The 24422-nt window shown below is 40.3% G+C and overlaps 1 protein-coding gene across 1 annotated transcript in view; it reads left to right on the top strand.

Annotated features, from left to right (window-relative positions):
* The first annotated feature begins 1009 nt into the window (after window positions 1–1009).
* Gadl1 (glutamate decarboxylase like 1) overlaps window positions 1010–24422 on the top strand; it is a 168144-nt gene continuing 144731 nt past the window's right edge. The window contains exon 1 of the mRNA XM_048795378.1: window positions 1010–1162. Within this exon, the coding sequence (XP_048651335.1) occupies window positions 1126–1162 (37 nt within the window). The 5' untranslated portion in view covers window positions 1010–1125. The remainder of the gene's footprint in view (window positions 1163–24422) is intronic.

Consider the following 24422-nt stretch of genomic DNA (forward strand, 5'->3'; position numbering starts at 1 on the left):
AGAAAAACTCTGCACTCTCTTTGATGTTGTGGACTTTACGCTTGCCAGAGTAAGTGATTAATTCACCATCAAAAAATAATACTAGGCTTTGTCAAAAGTAAAACAGGATTTTTTGTTTTTTAGTTCAGGGATCTAGATTACAAATGCTGTTCCATAATGTACTTGTCATAAATGTGCTTTGAAATGGCATTAATCGATCCTATCATTTCAATAGCCTCAGTCAAAAGCCCCTAAGAGAATTTAAACATAATATCTGTTGGGGGAATGACTAAGTAGCGCTCACTGATCAAACCTAAATTTACAAAAGGAACATGACTGAAACTAAACTTCTAGGGGCTTGCAAGTGCAAATACAGTGTTGGGGAAATTTTAATCCTTAGAGAAGGAAAACATTGAGCCATTCTAATTTATCACCTCCTTTGGCTCTTTACAGTCCGGTAATAACATGCCTACCCCGTTCCCTTCTCCAAACTTAGAATTTTGCAAAGGCAAAAGATTGAAATAGGATCACGAAAGGGATTCAGTTGCAGAACTCTTAAATGTCAGGGCAATACTGAATGAATGGGTAGCAGATCCTGTTCACTGCAGCTCCCCTAAAATAGGTCTCCTGAGCTGGTGGCCTGGAGCAGGCATCATCATATTTAGCTTGGGGCTCCTCAGGCCAGATCAGACCCTGCAAGGTGGTTACTCCTAAAAGCTAGATTCTGGGACAGTCACCAGGCCAAGGCTCAATCTCTTGTCCTTCCCAGTTTCTACCCTAGAAGAGCTGGTAGAGGTGCTCTCGTTCCACTGGTGTCCAGAAAACTTATCCACACCCTTGCAGACTGTTGCCCCCTCCTTCCCGGCAAGGACTGAGGGATCCTGGCTCTGCATCAAGCTGGTGGCACAGCCCCGGCGCTCCAAGTGTTAATAAGAGAGTCGCTGGCTCTGGAGGCTGGCACTGGAGGCTCGGATGGCAAAGTGAAAGCAGCGCCAAGCGCTCCTGTCCTGGTCCCTCCCCTGGCCCTGGCCTGCGCCTCCACTGCCTGGTGCACCTGCGCGTCCCGGAGGAGGCGCTGCCTCAGCAACCGCAGCCGCCGCCCAGACTAAGCGAGCAGCAGCGGGGAGTGCCGGACCCTGAGCCGCAATGAGCTGCGACTGGGACAGCCAGGGCCGGGTGGACGGTAACGACCTTTTAGGCGCGGCTGCGTTTTTGTCCTTAACCGCCCCAATTTCTGGGTTTTCATTTCCCCCGTGCTTGTTGACCTGGTGACTCGGAGCCCGGTTTTTTCCTCGTAGAACGGCCGGATGGGTGGGAAGTCCTCATTTTTTGTGCATGTTTGCACCCTCTTCTGGACCTTTTAGAATTATATTTAAAGTCAATGGAGTTAACTTTTGCAAAGTACAGAGAATCGCGCCTGGCGCAGAATGGGGTTTGCTAAACGCATATTGAAGTTTCACTGTTTGGCGCGCTGCTGCGGGTATCCTTAACCAGGGTGGGGAAATACTTTCCCTGAAGGAAAGATAATTTTGCTACTACTATGGGACAAGAACAGTCAGTCCTCCTACCTCCACCCCACTACTTCGTAAAGGTGTTAAAAGAACCAACTTTGAGTTCATTGAGTGTTGCCCTAATAATGTTCTTCTGATTGGAAAACTGGGACCTTAGTTACTTAACATAAGACATTTTGCAGCAGAATGTCTGAAAATGACTCTATAACTTGGGCGTCATTTAGTTCTATTTCTTTAAAATAATGATTACCAAACTTTTTTCAGGGGAAGGCTCTCAGATTGCTTTGAAGTTGTGATGAAATATTTTGAACCCTGCTCCCATCAAAATTCACCAATTAATACACATTTGAATCTTTGCTGACAATTTCAGAGAGACCCCCTTGACTTGGTTGTATTCCCCAGGTATTTACCCCTTCTTTGAAAGGTCATTGCGGTTGTTATTTAGGTTTTCTCTCTTAACTAGTTAGTTGTTGACCTTTTAGAAGGAGCACTCTGCCAGGAATAACTCCTCTTTGTATCAGAACCCTTCTGGATTGTACTGAGCATGGCTTAATGAAGCCTCTTTGGAGTTGAAACTCCCCCTCGGGCTTCTGCTCAACAGGTACATCAGGTAACTTCACCAGAGTTCCCTGTGGATCAGTCATTTTCAGAGTTGGGTATTTTGTTCAGTAATTGGCAAGACAAGAATCATAGTACTGAAAGAAACATTCCATTCTTTCTTATTATTGTCCCAAAGTGAGTTCCCAACATAATTGCTCCAATGATACTCTTTAAAAAACACTTTTTTAAAGTTGCTTTGCTCCCTGAGTGGTGATTCATGCCTGTAATTCCAGGCTGAGGTAGGACGATCACAGTTTGAGGCCAGCATGACATCTTAGCAAGACCCAGTCTCAAAATAAAAAATAAAAAGGGATGGAGATGTAGCTCGGTGGTAAAACACCCCTTCGTTCAATACCTAGTACAAAAAAAAAAAAAAAAAAGCTAAGGAAATAAAATGACATTGTTATTGTTGTCACTAGAGAACATAAACAAACAAAAACAGGTAATAGCTGGAACTTTTTGTCACACTATTACTTTTGTCTTTCTGCTGTAGGTCCATACTATGATTTAAGACATTTGACTTTTTGAGAACTGATTAAGGTTAAATTGTTGATTTAAAATATAAACTTCCAAAATTATATGGCAGCCCTTTTATGTGAAGCAAGGATGGGCAGGGCAATTGTGTCTGACCACCTTACCCTAGCTGTGTTTTGCTTGTTTCAACCTTAATTTCTATTTTAATGCCACATGGTCTTTAGAAATGTGATAGAAATATTTAAAAATAAGTACCCACTCTTCCCAAATCAAGCACGTGTTCTGAAAGAAATTCATTGAATTTTGTTATCAACTCAGCACACAGCTACTGTCCCCAGAAGCCACCAGAGGCCCAGATAGTAGCATCTTCTGCAGGCCCACCTGTGTGGGTGGGTGATAGAATTGCAAGGGTAGCTTCAATGACACAATATGCAAGAAGGCCACACACAGAGGTCAGAGAGGCAAGCAGAGAGAGACAGGGAAACTCTGCACCTTTATTGGTTCCAGGGCTTTATCCAAACCAGCCCCCAAGGGGAGCTTTCATGAGTGGGCTTAAAACAAGCAGGACTAGTTCCAGGAGGTCATACTGTGACTCTCCCAAAGTTCCCAAACATAGAAGTCCCTCTAGAGGAACAGTGAAAAGGCAAGGACCCTACCTGGGAGAGATGCCTCTTAAGTTTGTAACAATGACTACTACTTGGAATGATTCAAGTGGAATAGAGCATTGGAAATTGTGTCAAAGGTGACAGATACCTGCTTCTGAGAAAGTTAAACTTATATTTTAAAAATGAATGCTGAGGCAAAAAGTGCTCACTAGACCAGATCTCTCTGTAGTTTGAAGTGACTTCAATAGCTACAGTAAATGAATAGAGAATTTTGACATTCACCTTAAATCTAAATTCCTTGGAGCATCAGAAGGCTTTATTCACCTCCTGTCTGATTATCCTTGAACAAGCGATAAGATTAAAAAAAAAAAAAACATGTTTAAAAACACCTAATTGTGCTAAAGCTTACTATGACATCTTTAAAAAGTACTGGATGTATCTGTCAGACTTAGTACATTTTCAAGGATTTATGATGAGATAATGCAAAGAGACATTTGATGAGTATATTAAATGATATGTTTATCTTAAACTCTCCTGTTGTTGACTGTTACCAACCTCTACATTATGGAAGTATATCATAGTAATCCAACTGCAGATGAAGAATTCTTAATCCATGCTTCATGCTTGATATAGTTTATGACCTTGCTATAATACATCCAAGAAAAATCTATGCAATTAGTTACATCCAATTTGAGGTTAATTTTATTAAAAATAAAAAATTCTTTGGATCCAATATTTGCCCCTATTTTTTGAAATGATACCACCACCCTCCACATAATTCTGCCTAAATAGATTTGGTTCTTGTTGCAAACTCTTAAAAAGGAAGTAAACTTTCAGTTTTCATGGGAAGGAACAGAAATATTTTCTGTTGAAAGGCTGAATTTCATATGCTGTTATAAAATTGTAGACTGGTATGTTGGAATAAAGTTGAAACCATGATATTTAGGAACAAAATTTCTTTATTGTAATTCCTCCCACTGCCTCTAGATCTCTTTCTCTGTGATGTCTTCACTTTTCTGTATTCCTTTTTTCCACCATTTAAATATTTAAGAGAACCCACTGTGGGCAAAACTCATTACCTGGGATGTGAGCCCTGCTTTGCTTTGCTGAGCTAGCTGTTCTCTCTTATCTAACTCTCATTTGCAAGTCAAGGAGAGGGAGACTAACGTCCCTTAAAACTGAGGCTCAGAGAGGATAATATTCAACCAAGGGGTCTAACTTGAGAGTCTACATCTTAGCATTTAACCTCTGGCCCTGATGGGCTGAGGATGTTGAATGTGGAGAGGTGACCTGGAATGGCATTCTCTGCCTGCCTCTACACATAGGACTGCTAGAAAGGCCCTGAGATGTGACTCTGGGCTCACTGACATGACAGCAGCTTTCTACAATCTTCTCTTAGGATGGGAAGGACATGAAAAGGTTATGAATATTTGAAGGTGTGTGGAAGCAGCTCACTGTCCCTCTTGCCAGGGTAGGGATGTCTGCTCTGCCCCTGGGGTAGAACCTTCTGGTTGCTAAGAACAAGAAGTGGCTTATCTCTGAGGGAAATGTGTAACACCCCATGGGATTCACTATGTATCAGCTCTTCTCCCAGGGCAGGATTCTAATTTGTGTCTTCTCAGACCATGACGGATGGGTCCATTTTCAAGGCAGTGCCCTGGGAGCAGACAGACCCACCTTGATCCATAGGTCTCTTGAGGGTAACTTTAGGAATGGAGGAAGAAGAAAATGCTCTGACTCACAGCCTGGTCAGACTGTGTATCCCTGGATATATGTGATTTAATCTCTGTGAGCTTCAGTTTTAGGAATAAAGATATCCACTGGTTAAGGTTATTGTGAGGATCAGGAAGAATACACAGAACATATGGCAGGTAGTAAGCTCTCCATATAGACTTATTATGTTTAGAAAATTGTTTGTGCAGGTAACTGTAAAGTGATTGCACCATGTGCCTTTGCAAAAAGATAGGCCAGGGTAACAGTCAGTTAACTCTGATCCTACTGGGTGCAATCTAACTTTGCCTATGAATGCAGGGAGCTCCTCAGATATGTAATTATCTAATCATCATGAACTTTATATGTAGAGGCTGTTATTGAGTTTTTGTATTTGGGCATTCAGTTTGGGAAAAGACTGAAAACTTGATTTTATATATTAAATAAAAAATGAACTAAGAGTCCAGGTGATCCTTGGAGAAGTGATTTTTTTTTTTTTTCAAAAAGCAATTTGGTCCACAGTATAGTGGAGTTACAACCATAGACGGCTTCCAGGTTTTTATCCCTGCTCACTGATTTTTCTAGTGTGAATAATTTGGCAAACTCTGAATTGCCCAAATCATAGTTCTTTACAAAGTTTTTCTAACTCACTGGGTGCAATGATGTTCACTGTAATCCCAGTGGCTCAGGAAGTTGAGGCAGGAGGATCACAAGTTCAAGACCAGCTTCAGCAACTTAGAGAGACCTTAAGCAATTTAGTGAGAACCTATTTCTAAATAAATAAATAAGAAAGAATTGGGCTGGGGATGTGGCTCAGTGGTTAAACACCCATGGGTTAAATCCCTGGTATCCCCCCAAAAAAACTTGCTTCTAAATGTCTATATCCTTTTTTCTTGCCTGAAGTCTGTGAGGACGTGGACCACATCTGTTTATTGCATTCTCAGCATCTAGCAAAATAATGAGCACATAGTAAGTCCATCTATTCAACATATGTTTTTTCAGTGAACTCATGCATGAAGTAATGATTCAGAGGGTGATAGGACAATTTGCATAACAATACATGATTCCTGAAATATTTAGTCCTGTTCACTGTTGCATTTAAATTTGAGTACATATTCACTTTTTCCTTCTTGGAGCTATTTTCAATAAGTGAAAATTGGTAACTATGTACACATCAAAAAATAGGATATTGTTTGGGACACCTAAATATTTAATAGTTGGATGGTTTAAATAAATTATAGTAGGGTATAAAATACTATATGAATGCATTCCATGTTTTGGAAAATGATTATATGTTGTAAGAGTCTAGGTGGATAAATGGCAAAGGATTAATAGAGGTGGTCTGTCTCTGGGTAGAAGGGATTATGGATATTCCTTAAATTCTTTTGCTTACTTATTATTTCTGATTCTTAGGTAATGAGCTTGCCTTGCTTTTATAAGAAAGAAACAGAATAAATACATGCTTGGCATATTGTAGATTATTTATATGGTACCACCTGACACTGAGTGCTTAGCTCATTTTCTGAATTTACTCTCCTCTTTTTGAGCATTAAGATAGTTCCCACTTCTCAGTGTTCCAAAACAGCATGACTGATTTAAAAGAGATGAGCTATTGAAAAAAGAACTCAAAGTAGAAAAGTAGAAAATCCACTCAAAGCCAGTGACCAAGGATATTAATTTTGCAACCTGTTGTTATGCCAAATGCATTACTCTGCTGCAAACAGTTAAGCTATCTTTTGGTCTCCCGTTTACTTTTGGAATTTCCTCCTTTGTTACAGAATCACTTTATGACAATTCGTGGGTGCTTAGTTAATTTGTGAGTGTGATCAAATTGTTTGGTGCATGAACTTGATGTGTTTTCAGGGTGGTCATTGCTGAGTAGCATTTCTTTTTCCGGAGAGTTAGCTCCAGGAGTAAGAACTTTGAGAGTGCCTCCCCTTCTTCCTCCTCCTTTAAACCAGTACTCTGTGGAAACATTGTGAATGAGTAGCCTTTAATTTTACCTATTTATATATTTTGTAGAGATCCTCCTATTGCTTCTTTTGGAGAATTATGATCTTGTAGTCTTCCTAACATCCCATACTTCTTCACTTTTGACAGAGGAGGACGCGGGTCCCTTTTCCCAGGATCAACCAACAACATCACTGTTCCATGTGGGGAAGTCTTCTTCAGTCTTAAAAGGAACCCCACCTCATTTTTGAGATTATCTGCACAGACACTTATAGACTCCTCAAGTGCCCCTAGACCCCCTCCCTTCCTGTTATCTGGCCTAGTATACTCCTTCTCTAGAAGTCCTCTTCGTTTTCCATCCTTCTGTGGTAGAAAGGACGTGGAAGGGGAAAATGCCTGAAAGAAAATAATATCCCAGAAGTTGGCTCCTGAGAGCTCTCTCTTCCCTGCTCTCTTCTTTCACCCCGAGTTTCTGAGGATTCCTGAGTGACTCTGCTGCTCCATGATGGTGGCTTCTATTTTCTGTTCATGGAACTTTCTTTTGGGTTTTGAGCAATGAGCAGATAAAACACCTAGCTATCATTTTGTACACTTGTAACCATTACTCTGATGAGGAAATACAGTTTGTCTGTCATTCTAGAAGCTCCTTCTATGTGCCCCACGCCATTCATAGCCCTCTCCACTGTAAGAAATTATTACCCTGGTTTTCATAGCAATTGCTTTTAAAGTTTTACTGTCCATGTGTGCATTCTTAGACATAATAACTCACTATCACCCATCTTAATCTATGATATGCCTATTTGATATGCAGATTTCCTCTCTCCTCTTATTCTGTTCCTATAATTTACTTGGTGAAGAACCTGGGCCATTTGACCTATAGAATTCTCCATAATCTGGATTTTGCTTCTTTGCACCCATGGCTTAAATTATTTTCTAAAAGATTACCTTCTTTTGAGCTCTGGCTTATGTCACCCCAACCCCTCTTCCTTCTCAGTTCTTGCCTGAATGCAATAGGGCCTATTATTTAACAAATCCTAAAAGACTGAGGTGACACACCATGTTGGATTCTAGACTGCACCAGTTACTGAACTCTCAGCACAATAGTTACTAAATTATAACCTCTATCTTGCTGCTGAATTCTCTGGTCTAGCTTCCCCGTCCATAACTAGTAAGTTGCTTCCAGAGTTGCAGGGAGCCTTGCACAGTCCTGGTGATGAGATAATCCACATAAATATCTAGCACTGGTTTAATCATTGTAAATGCTTTCTCTATATTCACTGCTCCTATTATGATTATTCTCATTCAGTGGAGAGAAGAGGCAGGCTGCATTCGTGACTGAGGCTCCAGTGTACCATATCAACTCAATGTCCCTGGTTTTGTCTACTGCCTACTTTATGCTTCTGCTGGAGCACTAAGCCTGGACCTCATGTGCAGCAATACCCCAGAGCAATCAGGATCCCCCAGTCTTCTCTGCATGAGATAGCAGTGGTTGTGCAACACAGCAAAAGGTTGCAGCACCAGTCATTGGCATGGGGAGAAGTTTGCATTCTACTTCCACGGGCTGTTAGAACAGCACTGTTTAGGTCACCAGGGCCCTCTCCCACAATGAAGCCTCTGTTTCAGACATCACTAACCATCCCACTCTGCATCCCAGCCCTGGCTGTCCTTTCCTCACCAGAACATGTTTGTTCTTCTGACTATTTTTTTTTTGTTCTTTATAATGTGAAACTGTATAGTTGCTTTCTGGAAAGGCCCTCGTTGGCTTCTGCAGAATCTCTGGATACTGTGATTAGTCTGAGAAAGCAGTACCGTATTGTTTAACATGTAGAAATTTCTCTGTAGTGCTGCTTCCTTTGGACATAGCTAGTCCTCTTGGTTAAGTTGCATTCTTTCATCTGATTCTTAAATTCTACAAACAAGCATGAAATCATTGTTATCTACTAGACTTATTATTAGACAATCAAGCATTTTATTATATTTCTCCTATTCAACTCCTCAAATCTTTCATTAACTTCTCTAAACATTATGATGAGTTGGTTAAAATTGATGCTTTCATTTACTAATTATTTTAAATATTAGTAGTTGGGTGCATGATTGAGCAGTTTTGCAAACTTTTCTTTTGTTAAAAAAAAGTGTAGTTGTAAATAGACACAGTACCTTTATTTTATTTATTTATTTTTATGTGGTGCTGCGTATAGAACCCAGTGCCTCATACATGCTAGGCAAGTGCTCTACCATTGAGATACAACCCCAGCCCTCAAACTTTTCTATTTTAAGCCTTTTTTTGATCATATTAATTTTTAAAATATTTTCTTCTGTTATGTTTTGGTATCTATTAATTTTTAAGCAATTTTTTTGTCATCATCATCATCATCATCATTATCATCATAAAGCATTGGTTGGTATGAATTATTTAGAAATAAGGATTTGTTTGAAAAATGGACATGTTGAGAATTATTTAAATTATAGTAAATTGCAAAATAGTGCATAGAGCAAGAGCTCTATGGAAAATAATAATTGGAAAATAATAATCCATTTATACATAGGGAACTGGAACTGAAAAAATATGTATCTAGGGATTAAAGCTACTTGTGGATAATAGGATAGATCATGGATTTTTCTTAGCTCCTTCTGCTTGTAGTGAGTCTGCATTGCTTTTTTACAAAAGAAAAAAATGTGGAAGAAGAGGCTTGGGATGGGGTTTTTGTTTGCTTAAATGTTTTTCTCATTCATTTTAGGCCAGACTTTCCCATTGTATTCATTTGGGTTGGTTTTCATCTTTCTTAAACAGGCATGAATGTCACTTCTATTGTCCCAAAATATCCTTACACTGGATTTTGAAATTGTTCTAATTAATCTCCCATTACTGAACACTTATGTTGTTTCAATAATTTGTTTTATAATAAACAAGACAGAGCACAAAGCAATTGGCTGAAAATTAATTAAAAATACAGAAGAAAAAAATTAGGGGAAACCTACCATTCTGGAAAAGGATTGAGAGTATTGTAAGGCATATTAGAAAGTTGAAAATTTGCCCAGGAGTGCATCAAAAGTATGAGTTCTTGGAAATGCAATGTCTGGAAATATTCAACATTTTGACAAATGGCCATCTTAAACAATTGAATGGAATCCAATACCTGCTGTTGGGCAAACCGTGGGCTGCTATTAGGGCTGTGAGGGGGGAAAGCCAGGCTTTGAGTTTTGATTTCAGGTAAACTGAAGCTCAATTTGTGAGTAATAGGAGTGAGGTCCATTCACACACCAAATACAGTGAGGCTATAAGGGACATTACTTACCTCATGGTTTTTGTGAGGATTCATGGGTAGAGCTTATATAAAAATACCTGACACATCAAAGGCAAGTATGTCCTACATTCCTCTTTCAATAAATATTTATTGCCTTGAATTGTATGGGTAAATAAGCATGGTACTCTGTGGGGAGTATGTTTCTAAATGTGGCTTAGTTAAAATAAATCCTCTAAACCAAATAACAAACACACTGTATAATGAGGTAGGAAAACCTTTGACTTCTATCATTCTTAATAGAGTAATTGAAAAGGGGCAATTGTTTTCAAGATTCTTCTGGCTCAGAACTGAAGCAACTCAGGTAGACAATGCAATAGAAAAATATACTATGGGAGATAGAATTTTTTTCTATTGGCTAAGTTACAGTGATTGAGGTAGATGTTTCCCTAAACTTATACAGGGACAGATTTCATCTCTGGTGGATTTAGGGAACTGTAGTTGGTCCTATTTGTGCCACCACTGGTTTTTTTTTCTTTTTTTTTTTATTGGTTGTTCAAAACATTACACAGCTCATGACATATCATCTTCCATACATTTGATTCAAGTGGGTTATGAACTCCCATTTTTTACCCCAAATACAAGTTGCAGAATCACATCGGTTACACATCCACATTTTTACATAATACCATATTAGTGACTGTTGTATTCTGCTACCTTTCCTATCCCCTACTATCCCCCCTCCCCTTCCCTCTCATCTTCCCTCTCTACCCCATCTGCTGTTGTTTAATTCTCTCCCCTTTTTTTTTCCCTTTCCCCTCACAAACTCTTATATGTAATTTTGTGTAACAATGAGGGTCTCCTTCCATTTCCATAGTTTCCCTTCTCTCTCCCTTTCTCTCCCCCCACTCGTCTCTGTTTAATGTTAATCTTTTCCACCACTGTTTTAAGGGCTGTGCTGCAGTTTGCTCAGGAAATGAATCTCAGAGTCTCTACTATGGGTTTTTGCCTGACTCTCATTTTATGAACAATATTGCAAAGTTCTCATGGAACAAGATTGTCACAGGGCAGGCATTCCCCTATTCCAGCTGAGGTTCCACCAAATCCCAGCTGTGGTTTAAGTAGTTTACTTAAAATTATCTGGTCTGTGATTACTATGGCTAAGTCACTTCAAGCTGGGGGTGGTACCCAGCTAGTTTTGGTTCTCAGACAGAAAAGGATAATATGGAATACATCTTTATGGACCAATTATGGTTTCTTATTGACTGTGGAATGGAAGATTGTGTAGACTGAGACATGGGTGCATTTGGAGTTGGGTAAGTAAATAGGATATTTAGAATAAAGTGGACTAATTCCTGTGGGTTATCAGCGGTGTGTTCCACAGCAGGCTGTCTCATTGCAAATCTCCATAAAAGTCAAGCATTTAAACTTTTATTTTTAAAAGTCATGATTTACAGTAGTGTCATAAAGAATACTTAGGAATAGATCAGATCAAGAAGGTGGAAGAATTGAACACTGAAAACTATAAAACATTGCTCAAATAAATGAAAGACACAAATAATTGGAAAGACATCCTGTGTTCATGAATTGGAAGACAATATGTTAAAATAGTTATACTACCCAAAGCAGCCTACAGATCCAGCACAATTCCTACAAAAATGCCAATGATATTTTGGGGTAGAATTTTTAAAAAATGACTCCTAAATTTATATGAAATTTCAGCTTTGAAAACAAAACAAAACAACAACAAAATAAAATCCAAAACAAAGTGGGAGGACTCACACTTCTGTGTTTTTCAATGTTCTTCCAGAAGCACATGTGTTGAAGGCTTGGTCCCCATTGCAGCCATGTTCAGAGTGGACGTTCTTGGAAAGTTATTGAATCATGAGGGCTCTGACCCCGTCAGTGAATTAATCCATTGAGGGATTCATGGCTGAATGATCATTGGGAGATGTTGAATACCGTGGATTGTGAAGGCTGGTTGGAGAGAGTGGGTGCATCTCATCTCTAGTCCCTTCCTCTCTCTGTTCTCCTGTGCCATGCCCTTCCACCTAAATGTTCTGCTTTGCCTTAGCCCCAAATTAATGGAACCAGCTGACAATGGACTGAAAGCACTGAAACAGTGAGGTTAACTAAATCTTTCCTGCTTTTACATTATTTTTCCTCATGTATTTGTTGTAGTGAAGGAAAGCTAACTAACACTTTCTGAATTGAAAACATAATACAATGACAAAATAATTGAAACAGTGGTATTGTGGCATATAGACAGACATAATGAAAGGAATAGATTAGAGAGCCCAGAAGTAAACCTTCACATGTTTGGACAGATGCTCTTTGATGAGGTCAACAAGACCAGTCAATGGGGAAAGAACAGTCTCTTCAATAAATGGGTTTGTGAAACCGGATATTCACATGACAAAGTTGGACTTTTACTTTACACAATATACAAAAATTAACTCAAAGCAGATTAAAGATCTAGATGAAAAATCACAAACTATAAAACTCCTAAAACAGGAAAAACTCCATGACATAGGACTTGGCAATGACTCCTTGGATAGGGCAACAAAAGCTCACAACAAAAGCAAAAATAGACAAATTATGTTAGAGTCTGTAAACAAGTCTGGATGGCGCCTGGCATTTTGCCAGAGAAATGTTAGAGTCTGTAAACAAGTCTGGATGGCGCCTGGCAAAATGCCAGAGGGAGTGATTTGTGAAGTAACACCAGCGAGCCATTAAGTGTGGAGATTCCTTATTGGTTGACTGATGTATCTAGTTTATGCTAATTAGATAAGCTGTGTGGAATGTATAAATACCACTCCTGTCCTGCAATAAACGGCTTCCACTCCTGCTGTATCAACATACACAAGTTATTCGTCACCCCCCGGTTATTTTGCTGCAGCTGGACTGCGGCAAAATTGGATCACATCAAACTAAAAATATTCTGTACATCAAAAGACATAACCAACAGTGAAAAGACAACTTATAGGATGGAAGGTAATTGCAAACCACATATCTGCCAAGGAGTTAATGTTCAGAATATGTAAAAGACCCTTACAACTCAACTGGTGAGGCCCTCAATTGGCGAGGGCCTTCTTGGTGTATAATCCTGAGACAGAAAGCAGAGGCAAAAGAGAGGAAGAGGGCTGAACTTGCCCTTTTATAACATCAGCAGTCCCACACATAAGGGAGGGACCTGATGGCCTAATCAGCTCTTAAAGATCCCACCACCAAATACCATACATTGGCAATTGAATTTCCACTTGAGTTGTAGAGGCAACAAACATTAGCACTCCCTGAGCAAGTTTAACCTTTGTGTGTGCATCTTGGCATTGTCAATGTAAGCACTGATCATATTGTAATACTCCAAGAGGTGTCCTGCTGTTTGTCCCTTAGCTTGCTATTCATGGTTCATGTATCTTCTTTTATATCATTGCTGTCTCCTTCAGCACAATCTACTGTGTCAACTATACTTTCTTCTCTTAGTCATAGTAGCATCTTTGAGCATCACTCGCTATGCCTCTTGTAATGTATTGCTTTTAACAAGCTTGGGCATCATGTCATCTTCTGGAGTTTAAGCCACAAGAGGATAGGATTGTGCTGCATGTGATGTAGATTGCCTCTCTGTGGGATGTGAAGAGCCTCTGTAAGAGGAGTTAATAGGTGTCTGTTGCATCAACGTTGTCGTATTGTTTTTTCATTCTCCTGTATTCTTTTGTGTGTTCCAGATATTTGGTTTTGTTAGATAAGAAGCTTCTATACAAAGTGTATGAAAATGAAAAAAAAATTTATGTAAATGTTTCTGTAATTGTTGCATAGTTACAATTCACATTCAGGAATTGAAGAAACTGATAACATTTTATGACTGAAGATACATATGTAACCAGAGTTAACAGATTAAGTCCCAGCTTGAAGGAAAATTACAGCTCAAAAGCTCACTAAACCACACTGGGAGTGTGACTAATCTCTGAACCTAGGGAGAGGACAGTGCCTGTCCCTTGCCTTCTCTATTCCCACTGCTCCCATGAATAGCACCACTGAGAGTCAATAGTACAGCTTACAGGAGGGTAGGCAATTCTGTTTCACTCCTTTCTCCACCTTAAATGACTTTTAAGGAGCTTTATTGAGATAGTGTTTACATTCATAAACATTACCTATTTGAGTTTATAGCTCAGTTCTTAGTGTATCTGCAGAGTTGCTGAGTTTGTACCATAACCCATGGACATGATATTTTTGAATATCATGTTCATGAACATGTTACTGTGTTTTTCTTCTGCTGCCTTTCTGAGTACCTGCTCCCCTCTGCGAGCAGCTCTCTGCCTGGGAGATTATGAACCTTGTAAGTAGAATGCAAAGAGGAAAATAGTTGCTGTTTATATCCCAGAAGTCAAAACAGGAGTTTCAAAACAAAGTGATAGTTTTATAAGCCATGCTATTGCCTTGAGGTAGCATTTCTAAACTCTTACATTTTCCCTTTAACCCACTAAGCCTGATAGAAAAAATTATGGGGTCTGAACCACAGTCCAGAGAATATATTCTGGTGCATCTTTCATGTTATCCATGAGGCTAAGGTCAAGAGAAATGAATATTTGACATAGAAGAAATCCATAAAAATTCTCCATTTCTGGCGTGAGGTGATAATGGGAAGAGAAAAACTGAGGCAAGAAAGAGACAAGTGAATATATACCACACAGTCTCCATGTCAGATTACTTTGGGCTCAATGGAAGGCAAGAAGCCAGCCGGTTAGTGCGTGTGGTAGTTTTATGGAAGCATGGAAGGCAACAACAGATTGTTGCCACGCCACCTTGTAGCCTGGTCAATGCCAAGATGGTGGCTCACTGAAGTTGGTGAGAGAGAGAGAGAGAGAGAGAGAGAGAGAGAGAGAGAGAGCTTTGCTTGAGCACCTCAGATAGTGATTCAGAAAGATCCCTTTATCTTAGAAGATGGTTAAATCAAGTCCCCTTGATTCTCCCAGGGGTCCTTCTTTGATGAGGATAGAGACAGAAGTCATGGGCATAAGCCCAGAGTGATCTACCCCATCACCAAGAGCCAAGGTGAAGCTACCTCAGCCAGGAAGTCCTGCCAGCCTCTGGCCAAGGTGGGAGAAAAAAGAACACAAGTGTGCTCAGCCATGACCACCCGGTGGGGAAGGAGCAATGATGTAGACAAGAGAGATTGTCCAGAGAGGAAGGTGCCAGTGTGGTGAATCCAAGGGCTCCACCTCTCTTCCTTCCCCCTGCACTTGAGTGAGACAGTCCTTTCTCCTTGTGTACCGAGAAGCTGTCAAGAAGAGTAATAGGAAAGAGAGGGGTGGAAATCTGAGATATCAAACATTTTCAAACAGAAAAGCAGTCCATTGCTTAAAAGGACCTTTTAATTTATTATATCTGATCCAGTTTTAACCAGATTGGACTCAATAACGTAAATTTGTTACCTCTCTCCAGCAATGGGAACTCATGAGGAAGGCAAGATTAAATAGAGATCAAAACAAAGATACAATATCTTCTCTGTGTACCTTAGCGTCATAAAAGTAACGGCACCACAAATAGCCTTAAAATAAATGCAGTCATCTCTGCAGCCAGTGCCACTGGCACTGTCTTTGGAGAATTCAGGTGTCCAAGAGAAATATGTGCAAAGCTGGTCTTGGATCTGCTGTTGAAGGGTCTGTGGTAAGTGAGTTTAGTAGATCAGTTCTCCATTTTTTAAGAGGGAAAAAGATGGGTGACAAATGTCTATCAGTCATCTTATTACTTTAAACCAAGGTGTTCATATATTCATTTCTGCCTACAAACTCTTTATTTAAACATAATAATATAGTGAGACTAGCGATAAAGTAGCATTTCCACAGCTAAAGTAAGATTCATGGGCCTGAAGAGCATGTGCTCATCTTCTTCCTTACTTCTTCTACTTCCTGCCCTGAGCCACCTCCATGAAGATCCTGGTTTTTCAGAAGCTTGTGGTTCTGCAGAACAGAGATGAAGATCATTTTAGAAGTGATAGAATGTGATCTGCATTAATTATGTGAAGAACAATTTAATTGAAAAATGGGCATTAGCCGTGGGATTCTTGTGAGAGGGTCATGGCGTCCTGTGGAGCATCATTTGACTGAGAGCATCAACCAGGGAAGTTCAAGTGCTTTCAGTCACAGAGCTACTTAGGGTCAGAGTCAGGGCGAAGACTCTCCCACCCCAGATTCCAGAACCTTCTTTATTTGCATATCGTGAAGGCAGCTAATTAAAAGTAAGAAACCAACCCTGCAAGATACTGATTAAATCAGACTTGGAACTTATGTTTCTTTCCACCAGCATCTGAGACTTCTTGGTGCATGGCTAAGAATTTCAGCATTCAGAAGTTGCTTAATCCTAAATATTTCGGAACAACTATCTAAATTACTTGATGTTAGTCAGCCATCATTAATATTAACATCCGTTTTGATGATTTAGCCACAGCATCAACAAACTTTTAATTTCCACACTCTAGTTTTTGCCCATTAAATATATTGTGCACCGCTCCCTTTGTTTAAAGTTGTTAGCTGATAAGACTATTCCCAATTCGGCACTCTGGATGTTGGTTTGTTTGATCTCCTAATACTTTGTATTGACTTATAAAGTCAATAGAGACTTAGTTGGTATTTTATGATATATGTGTTCTTTCAATGCTATGCAGGCCAAAGAAATACACCCAAGCAACATATTTCCTTCATATGCATTTTCATCCTGGTATATTCTGTGATGCCATCAGCCCAGTTGTATTTCACTACCTAATTTGTATGAAATAGAGAAAGAGAAGAAGGAAAATCTATGAACAATTGGATTTTGTAATATTAGTCAGTGTCCTTATTTTTCAGGTTGATGGCACAACAAAAGAGAATTTTAGAAAGTAATTGTGGAATGTAAGTGTGATGACAGTTTTGCCTCGAAGAGTTCAATACAGTATGTCAGCTTAGCAGTTAATTGTTCTTTTATTGTTTCATATGTAAGTCCACTCTCCCGGGTGCAAGAGGCTGCATAGTTTAGTGGAAGAAGAAGAAACAATGAAATCAATCATAGTCTGAATATTAGCTCTGTTATTTATTTTGCCACCTCTGTGATCTCCATAGAATTAAGAAATCTCTTTGATCTTCATTTCCATATTTGTAGAGCTGGGTATGATACTTGCCTCATAGGGTGTCATAAAGATTTATGCAAGCAAGGATGGGACTGCACACTCCAGCTCCTAGGGAGGCTGAGGCAGGAGGACCACAAGTTCAAGGCCAGGTTTGGCAACTTAGCCTGTCTCAAAGTAAGATTGGATTCAATCCCCAATACTACCCCCCGAAAAAAAAATGTCAAAACATTCATGTGTGTAAAACAGTATCTCTCTGGTTCACTGGCATTCAAAAAGTAGAAACTGTTTGTTAGATTTGGGCTTTCCAGAAGCAGACTCTGAATGGAGGATTTGAGTATAAATAGTTACTTGGTAAAGTGATCCCAAGGAAGCAGCCAACAAAGGGTACATGATGAAGTAAATGTCACTGAAGTAACTGAGGCTTGATCTTGATGGGTAACCCCAGGTGTTAGGCAAGAGCACACACATCAGAGCTGTCTCATCGGAAGGACAAGTGACTCCTGGTTTATACATTCATTACTATCACTTATGTTTAAGGGATGCTGAGGTGTGGTATTAACTTTTCAGAGCTTCAGACTTGACATGTGAGAAGGAAGAGAAGCTTCTGATCAAAATAGAAAGCCCGCAGGCAAAGACACAAAGATGGCCGCCCTGGGAAGCTGGCTGGTTCCCATACGGGCACGTGTATGAGTCAGCTGACCAGCCATCCTACCATGTCCCTGATAACTATTGCTGCGTTGTCAGTGATGAGCTGATGTTTTCCTAGCTCCTCATTCAGAAGAGTGTTAAAACCACCTCAGACCAGCTCCAGCTCCTGAGAGTGTTCAACATTCAGAAATATTGTTGAGTCTTATTTTTTTCCCCTCTTTTTGGTGCTGGAGACTGAAGCCAGTGTCTTATGCATACTAGGCAAATGCTCTGTCCTTGATCTACACCTCCAGCCCTGTAAGCCAGATGTTAAAGGATTGGTGCCATGAAATTAGCAACAGTAAGAGTCTTTGCAACTCAGAAACAAGCAAATGATACCATTCATCTTTTTTTTTTTTAAGCTATGTAGCCTTAGGCAAGTTACCTAACTTCTCTGAGTCTGTGTCCTCAAGTGTAAAATGGAGATGTTAGTATGTAACTTGTACAGCTGTTGTGAAGATTAAATACAATAAAATATCCAAGTAAAGAGAATGATGGAATTATGGAATAAGGAATTTATTATAGGAACTGGACTTTAGACAAAAATGATAAAATCTAACAAGGAAAAAGGTCTGTAAGGGGACTTGGAAATCAGAGAACAGTCACTAATCAGCCTGACAGAAGAACTGGCAAGGGCAGCCAAGTTGGATCTTATCGGGGGAATTTGGGAATCCAGACATGTCTGATTGACAAACCATGACTGTGAAAGGGGATGGAGAAAGAAAGCTGTTTTCTCCGGGTAACTGGCCTGTCTGTGGCTTAACATCCAAGCATGGAGATAAGGGAAGAAGAGAGGGAGGACCAGCCTTAGCATGCTGGCATGCCTATGGGTACCTATTACCGTATTTGACCTTAGAGGTTGTTGGAGAGGCTGTACCTCTGCTGCACCTCTGCCAGAAGGCAGAGCCAAGAGCCACACAGAAAAATGGATTAGGAAACCACCACAGAGGGCAGAACTTGACCCTGTTGACCATGTGCCATACATGCCCTGCTGGATTTCAGAACTGCGATGGACTGGTGATTGCCCTGTGCCTCCCGGTCTTTCCTGGGAGTTCTGTGGTGTTGCTATGTCCTGAATCACTATTGTATGTTGGGCGTGGTGTTGTGTTTTTCGTTTGTGGGTTGCTGGACCAAGATCAGCTGCAGCTGAGCAGCCTTATTTGCCTGCAGGCAGATTCAGATGTGAATTCTTGAATTTTGAGACTAATTCTATAATGGGATACGAGAGTTTTGGAGATCTCAGGATGGAAAGGGGTATATTTTGTGGATGAGAAGAAAATGGATGATTTATGGTGAGAGGCCGGAGCGACAGATTGCAAACATGGCTTCAAAGGTCCTCCTTCCCCGCAAGCACACCGCTGGGCAATTGGACATTGCCATCAGTCAGCAGGAGGTGAGCTGTTTTCCTGTACCCTTGAATCCAGCTGTCTTTGTGATTTGCTTTAACCAGTAGCATGTGGCAGGAGTGAGGTTGTGTGACATCTTATCTGAAACCTCAAGAGTCTCTGTAACTTCTTCCTTCGCTGCCTTCAAATTTGTGAGCAAGAGCAGTCTAATCTATTTGATAATGAAAGCCCACATGGAGAGAGAGAGGCTCAGCCACCTCAGTCTTCCCCACTGAGCTCTGCTCTGAGACAGTGAGCAATTTGAATACAGTGATGTGAGTGAGCCCAGGAAAGACCAGCAAAATCACCCAGCCAGCACCTAAGAATGAACATATTATTTTGGCTTTAAGCTACTAAATTTGGGAGCCCTTTTTAATACAACTAGAGATAACTGATATGACCTCTCAATAATTTATTTTCCTGCTTAATCCAAGTGCGTTTTAGTTGTTTGTGTCTTTATGCGGTTGTTGTATTGGATAAGTGCCCAGCTATTTATAAGAGGCTTGCCAGAAATCTGACACATAACCCAAAATAAGTGGTGACTATGATGACATGAAATGAATAGTTCAAGATGCTCTTGAGGGGTGGAGTGTTGACCATCCTTAGTGGATGCGGTAGGCCTGGAGCAGGAGTTTCATGAGCATCAACAGCCCTGTACCCTTAAACCCCAGTTCCCACAAATTCAAAGGGAGAACATTGGCTAAATAATCTACACGTGTTTGTAAAGCTCTATAAGGTCCCAAGTTCCTCCACATAATTGATTTAAAAAAAATCCTTGGGATATATTCTAGATGGATCCAAACTCCTATTTTGATGGGTCTCAGTTGAGAGGGATAACCCATGCCAGTGTGGTTGCCATCTGCTATGGGCTATTCTGTGAATGCTCTACCTTTCAACACTAGGGCAGCACAGAGATGCGTGGACCTACCCCAGAGTTCCCATGTTGGTCACTGGAGGAACACCACCTATCATCACTGTGGTGGCTCTCAGGCAGCATCAGAGTTTTAGAAGATTTGCTCTAATTTTATGCTGAGGAGGTAGATTCTGCATGATGTAAAAGATGAGAAGGAAGATGTTGATGGCATCCTTGGCCTCTGCCTGACTTCACTGAGCCATTCAGCTCTGGCCCCTCTGGGTACTCACAATTCAGTTGTTCATTATCCCTTAGAGTGACAGAGTAGTCCTCTCTTCTCAGAAGGCAGTTTAGACCACTTTGTATTTAAAGGTACCCCTTGGAGAGATCTTATTGCTGTTCCAAGCAGCTTCTCGGTGTTTTTTACAACCATATTTAGTAACTTCACCAAGGAGTTTTGGTGGGTTTTCTGTATCTGAGGGTGGCCACACAAGAATGTCCCAGGTGAGTGCAAGGTGCAGAAGAACTAAAAGTAACTGCCCCCTTTCTTGCCTAGAAAGTGATTTGCCAAAGCCCTAGACATAAGTTACAACCCTAGGCACAGATGAGGCCCACATCAGAGTTAATCAACAGATCATGCAAATTAGGCACCCATTTATAGCATTTATTTAAATTTTCACTTAAATTGCTGGTTAAATGGAATACATTTAAAATTCTGAAGTCAACACTTGAGCAAATTGGTTTTAAAACTAGATATTAAATTGCAGCACGTTGCAATTTAATACATACTTCCCAGATAATTGCTTATTGCTTTAAGAGTACAAAATATGTGTCCAAATAGTTTAGCGTGGTTGATGAGACACAGGAAGCAATATCTTCTTGCTTGCCTATTTTGGGAAACAAAAGCAGAATGTGATAATTATTAACAAGGTATCCGGACTCTGGCTATCTGGCTTCCAATTCTGGCTCTGTCACTGCTTAGCTGTATGATTTGGACCATTCTCTTCATCTTTCTGGCTCAGCTTTTCTATCTGGAAAGTGGAATTAATGAAGATGCTTTCATCAAAACATTGTGTTGGGAATGGAATGGAATGAGCCATATGAAGTGCTAGCTTTGCACGTGGTTCATTGTAAGTAACCATAAAAGATTCACTGTTATTATTTTGTAAGTGAAGTTATAGTTTTGCTTTCTTTATGCTAAACTACAACTAGAAGATCTGCTAGAAAGATAAAATTATCCAAGTGGCTTGGATCTGTGGCTTGCATTATATTTCTGTTTGGCAGCATCGGCCTGGACTCTTTTCATGAAGACGGCTCTACACTCCTTGACCTCAAGCATCCAGAATTGTACATAAGTGGAATGTTAAAACAAAACAGAAAACAAACAAACAAACAAACAAAAAAACCCCACCATACTTATTTTGTGATAATAACTGAATGACCTTTAAGTTTTGGAGAACAATAAAAAATGATGAAAAACTCTCATTGTTCCAAGACTTGCTTAGTTACGTGCCAAGATGGTTTTAATTTTCCTTAGTTGTAAATGGCTACAGAGTCCAAGTTACTTAGAGTATTAGTCACGGTTCTCTAGTTTCACAGAGTACAGAATGATTCTTCTTTTTTTTTTTTTTTTTTTTAAAGAGAGAGCGAGAGGGGGAGAGAGAGAAAGAGAGAGAGAGAGAATTTTTTTTTAATATTTATTTTTTTAGTTTTTGGTGGACACAACATCTTTGTTTGTATGTGGTGCTGAGGATCGAACCCAGGCCGCATGCATGCCAGGCGAGCGCGCTACCGCTTGAGCCATATCCCCAGCCCCAGAATGACTCTTCTGTCCAAGAGGGAGAGTATATTGGGAGGATCTGGGGAAGCACATGGAATTGGAGATCTTGGGAATACAGGAACCAAAGCAACTCTGTAGAGATGGAGTACTTGGAGGTACCAACACAAGGAATCTTTCTTCATTCAACGGACAGTCTTACAGAGACCAGGTCTTGGGGGAAGGATGGCTTCATTTGAAATGCTAACTAGGCCAAGAGTGTCTCCAAATAAACAAGCAAACTGAAAATGAGCATTCATGCCACTCAGCCTTGCAGCTCAGAAAACAGAATAAAGCCATGAGTGAAATCTAGTATTCCACGTGTATCTGTAGACAAGAAATAAGAAGAAGAATAATTGAGGACATACAGCTGAGATGGCAGAGGAGGAAAATGCTGTGACTCACAGGATAGTGGTGGTGACCAGGAGGAGCAGGAAGTTGAGTGAGTACAGCTCCCAGGAAAAGTCCCTTACTATAGTGCAGTAGCTATCCCCATATCATCCACAGCTGGGGCTGAAGGATGGGCATGACATTACCCAGCATGTATGCCAAGTCCAGTTTTCTCACGGTGCCCACTGCCTTAAAGGCCTTCCAAGAGAAATGCTATTCATCAGAGAAACCCATGAGATTTCAAGGTGGGGTGGCAAGGGGTGGTTTAGAGACCTGTCAATAATATGACAAGCATCATGTATAGATTGTCAAGTCCTCTTTGCTCAAACAATTGGGACAGATGTCTCAGAAAAACTCCCCTGAAAATATCAGAAAGGGTATCTAATGGCTGGCCTGGTGCCCTTGAAAGAAGACCATTTTTGAAATTTAAAAAAAAAAGTAAAATAGGGTTTATGGCTCACCAAGCACTCGGTGTCCACTGCCAGAGAACTATTTTTGTGGCTGTTCAGAGATGGCCTTCTGAGGAGCCGGTGGTTTTTATGGACCTGGTCCTTTGTTAAGGAGATGACTTGGGGTTTCAGTAGAATCTGAATCATCTGACGGGTATCTCTCATGCTAACCCAGCAGGATCTCATAAAATAAAACCCTGGGTGATGGGGACATGCCACCTCCCAGAAAGGTTATATAGTTATCTGGGCTCTGCAAGAGAGAAATTGATACACAAAATGATTTTTCCCTTTGTCTTATTTTGTTCACTATTTCACCCAAATATTATAGCAGAGCACAGAAAAGCTATCCTCTCCATGAGCAGTGGTTGGGCTCATTCCAATATGTTCTTATAGGGGAAAGTACAAAATAAATACAAACCTCTATCCTGTTTACTACTTAGTTCATGTCCTCCCTCTCCCTGGTCTGTATTATTGTCATTACATCTCTCTGCCTCCAATTCTTGATTTCCCATCTGAACTCCACACCAATACCCACTTCATCTTTCTAAAGCACTCTTCTCATCCCATCAGAAGTTCTAAGTGGCTTCCTATTGCCTGATCATCAGACTCGCCAGGGCCTCTGCACTCTCTGTAAGATTGGTCTCCATGCCTTCTCTTTCGGCTCCTAAAGCATTCTGGACTCATGTATGTCTACACATACTTTTCTGCCACTCTTGTTGTTGTTGTTCTTCTTCTTCTTCTTCTTCTTCTTCTTCTTCTTCTTATTATTATTATTATTATTATTTGTACAAGGGATTGAACCCAGGGGTGCTTAACCACTGAGCACATTCCCAGCCCTTTTTAAAATTTTTTATTTTGGATTAAAAAAAGGGTTTTTTTAGTTGTAGACAGACACAATCTCTTTATTCATTTTTATGTGGTGCTGAGGATTGAACCCAGTGCCTCAAGCACTCTTCCACGGATCTATAACCCCAGGCCCAAAATGTTTTATTTTGAGACATAGTCTGGCTAAGTTTCTTAAGGCCTCACTAAGTTGCTCAGGCTGGCTTTGAACTTGTGATATGCTGCTTCAGCCTCCCAAGCTGCTTGGATTACAGGCATGCGCTACCATGCCAGGCTGACATTGCTTTTTATGTCACAAATGTCCCTTTATGTCTTGAATGTCCTTGCCATGATCTTTGTTTCCACCCTGTTATCACCAGTTCCTATGAATCAGTCAAAAATCTTGATCTCCCACATGTCACCCTTGCCTAACTTGCTTTTTTTCTGGTGTTGCCCTATGTCAATATAGGGTGCACCACCATTTACCATCAACCCATTACCCAGACCTCTATCCTGATAGCTACCTTAGATTCTTTTGTTTCCTTGACCCCCATGTACAATTCCTCAGCAAGTCCTTTTAGTTTTACCACCAAAATGTCTGCCCAGTTGTATCACTTCACTCACTTCTCCATGGCTGATTTCCAGACCAAAGTCACCATTATCTCTTGCATGAACAATTGCAGTAGCGTTCCAAGCAATTTCTCTGTTTCCACGTGTATCTTCTGATAGTCCCTTCTCTACACGGCCCCCAGAGTAATGTTCTGTAATGTAAACTAGCTCATATCAGCCCTCTATCTCGAATTCTCAAATGACTGCCTGTTCTTTTATAGTAAAATACAAACTT

The sequence above is a fragment of the Marmota marmota genome, unplaced genomic scaffold (assembly GCF_001458135.2).
Source record: "Marmota marmota marmota unplaced genomic scaffold, marMar, whole genome shotgun sequence".
Lineage (NCBI taxonomy): Eukaryota > Metazoa > Chordata > Mammalia > Rodentia > Sciuridae > Marmota > Marmota marmota.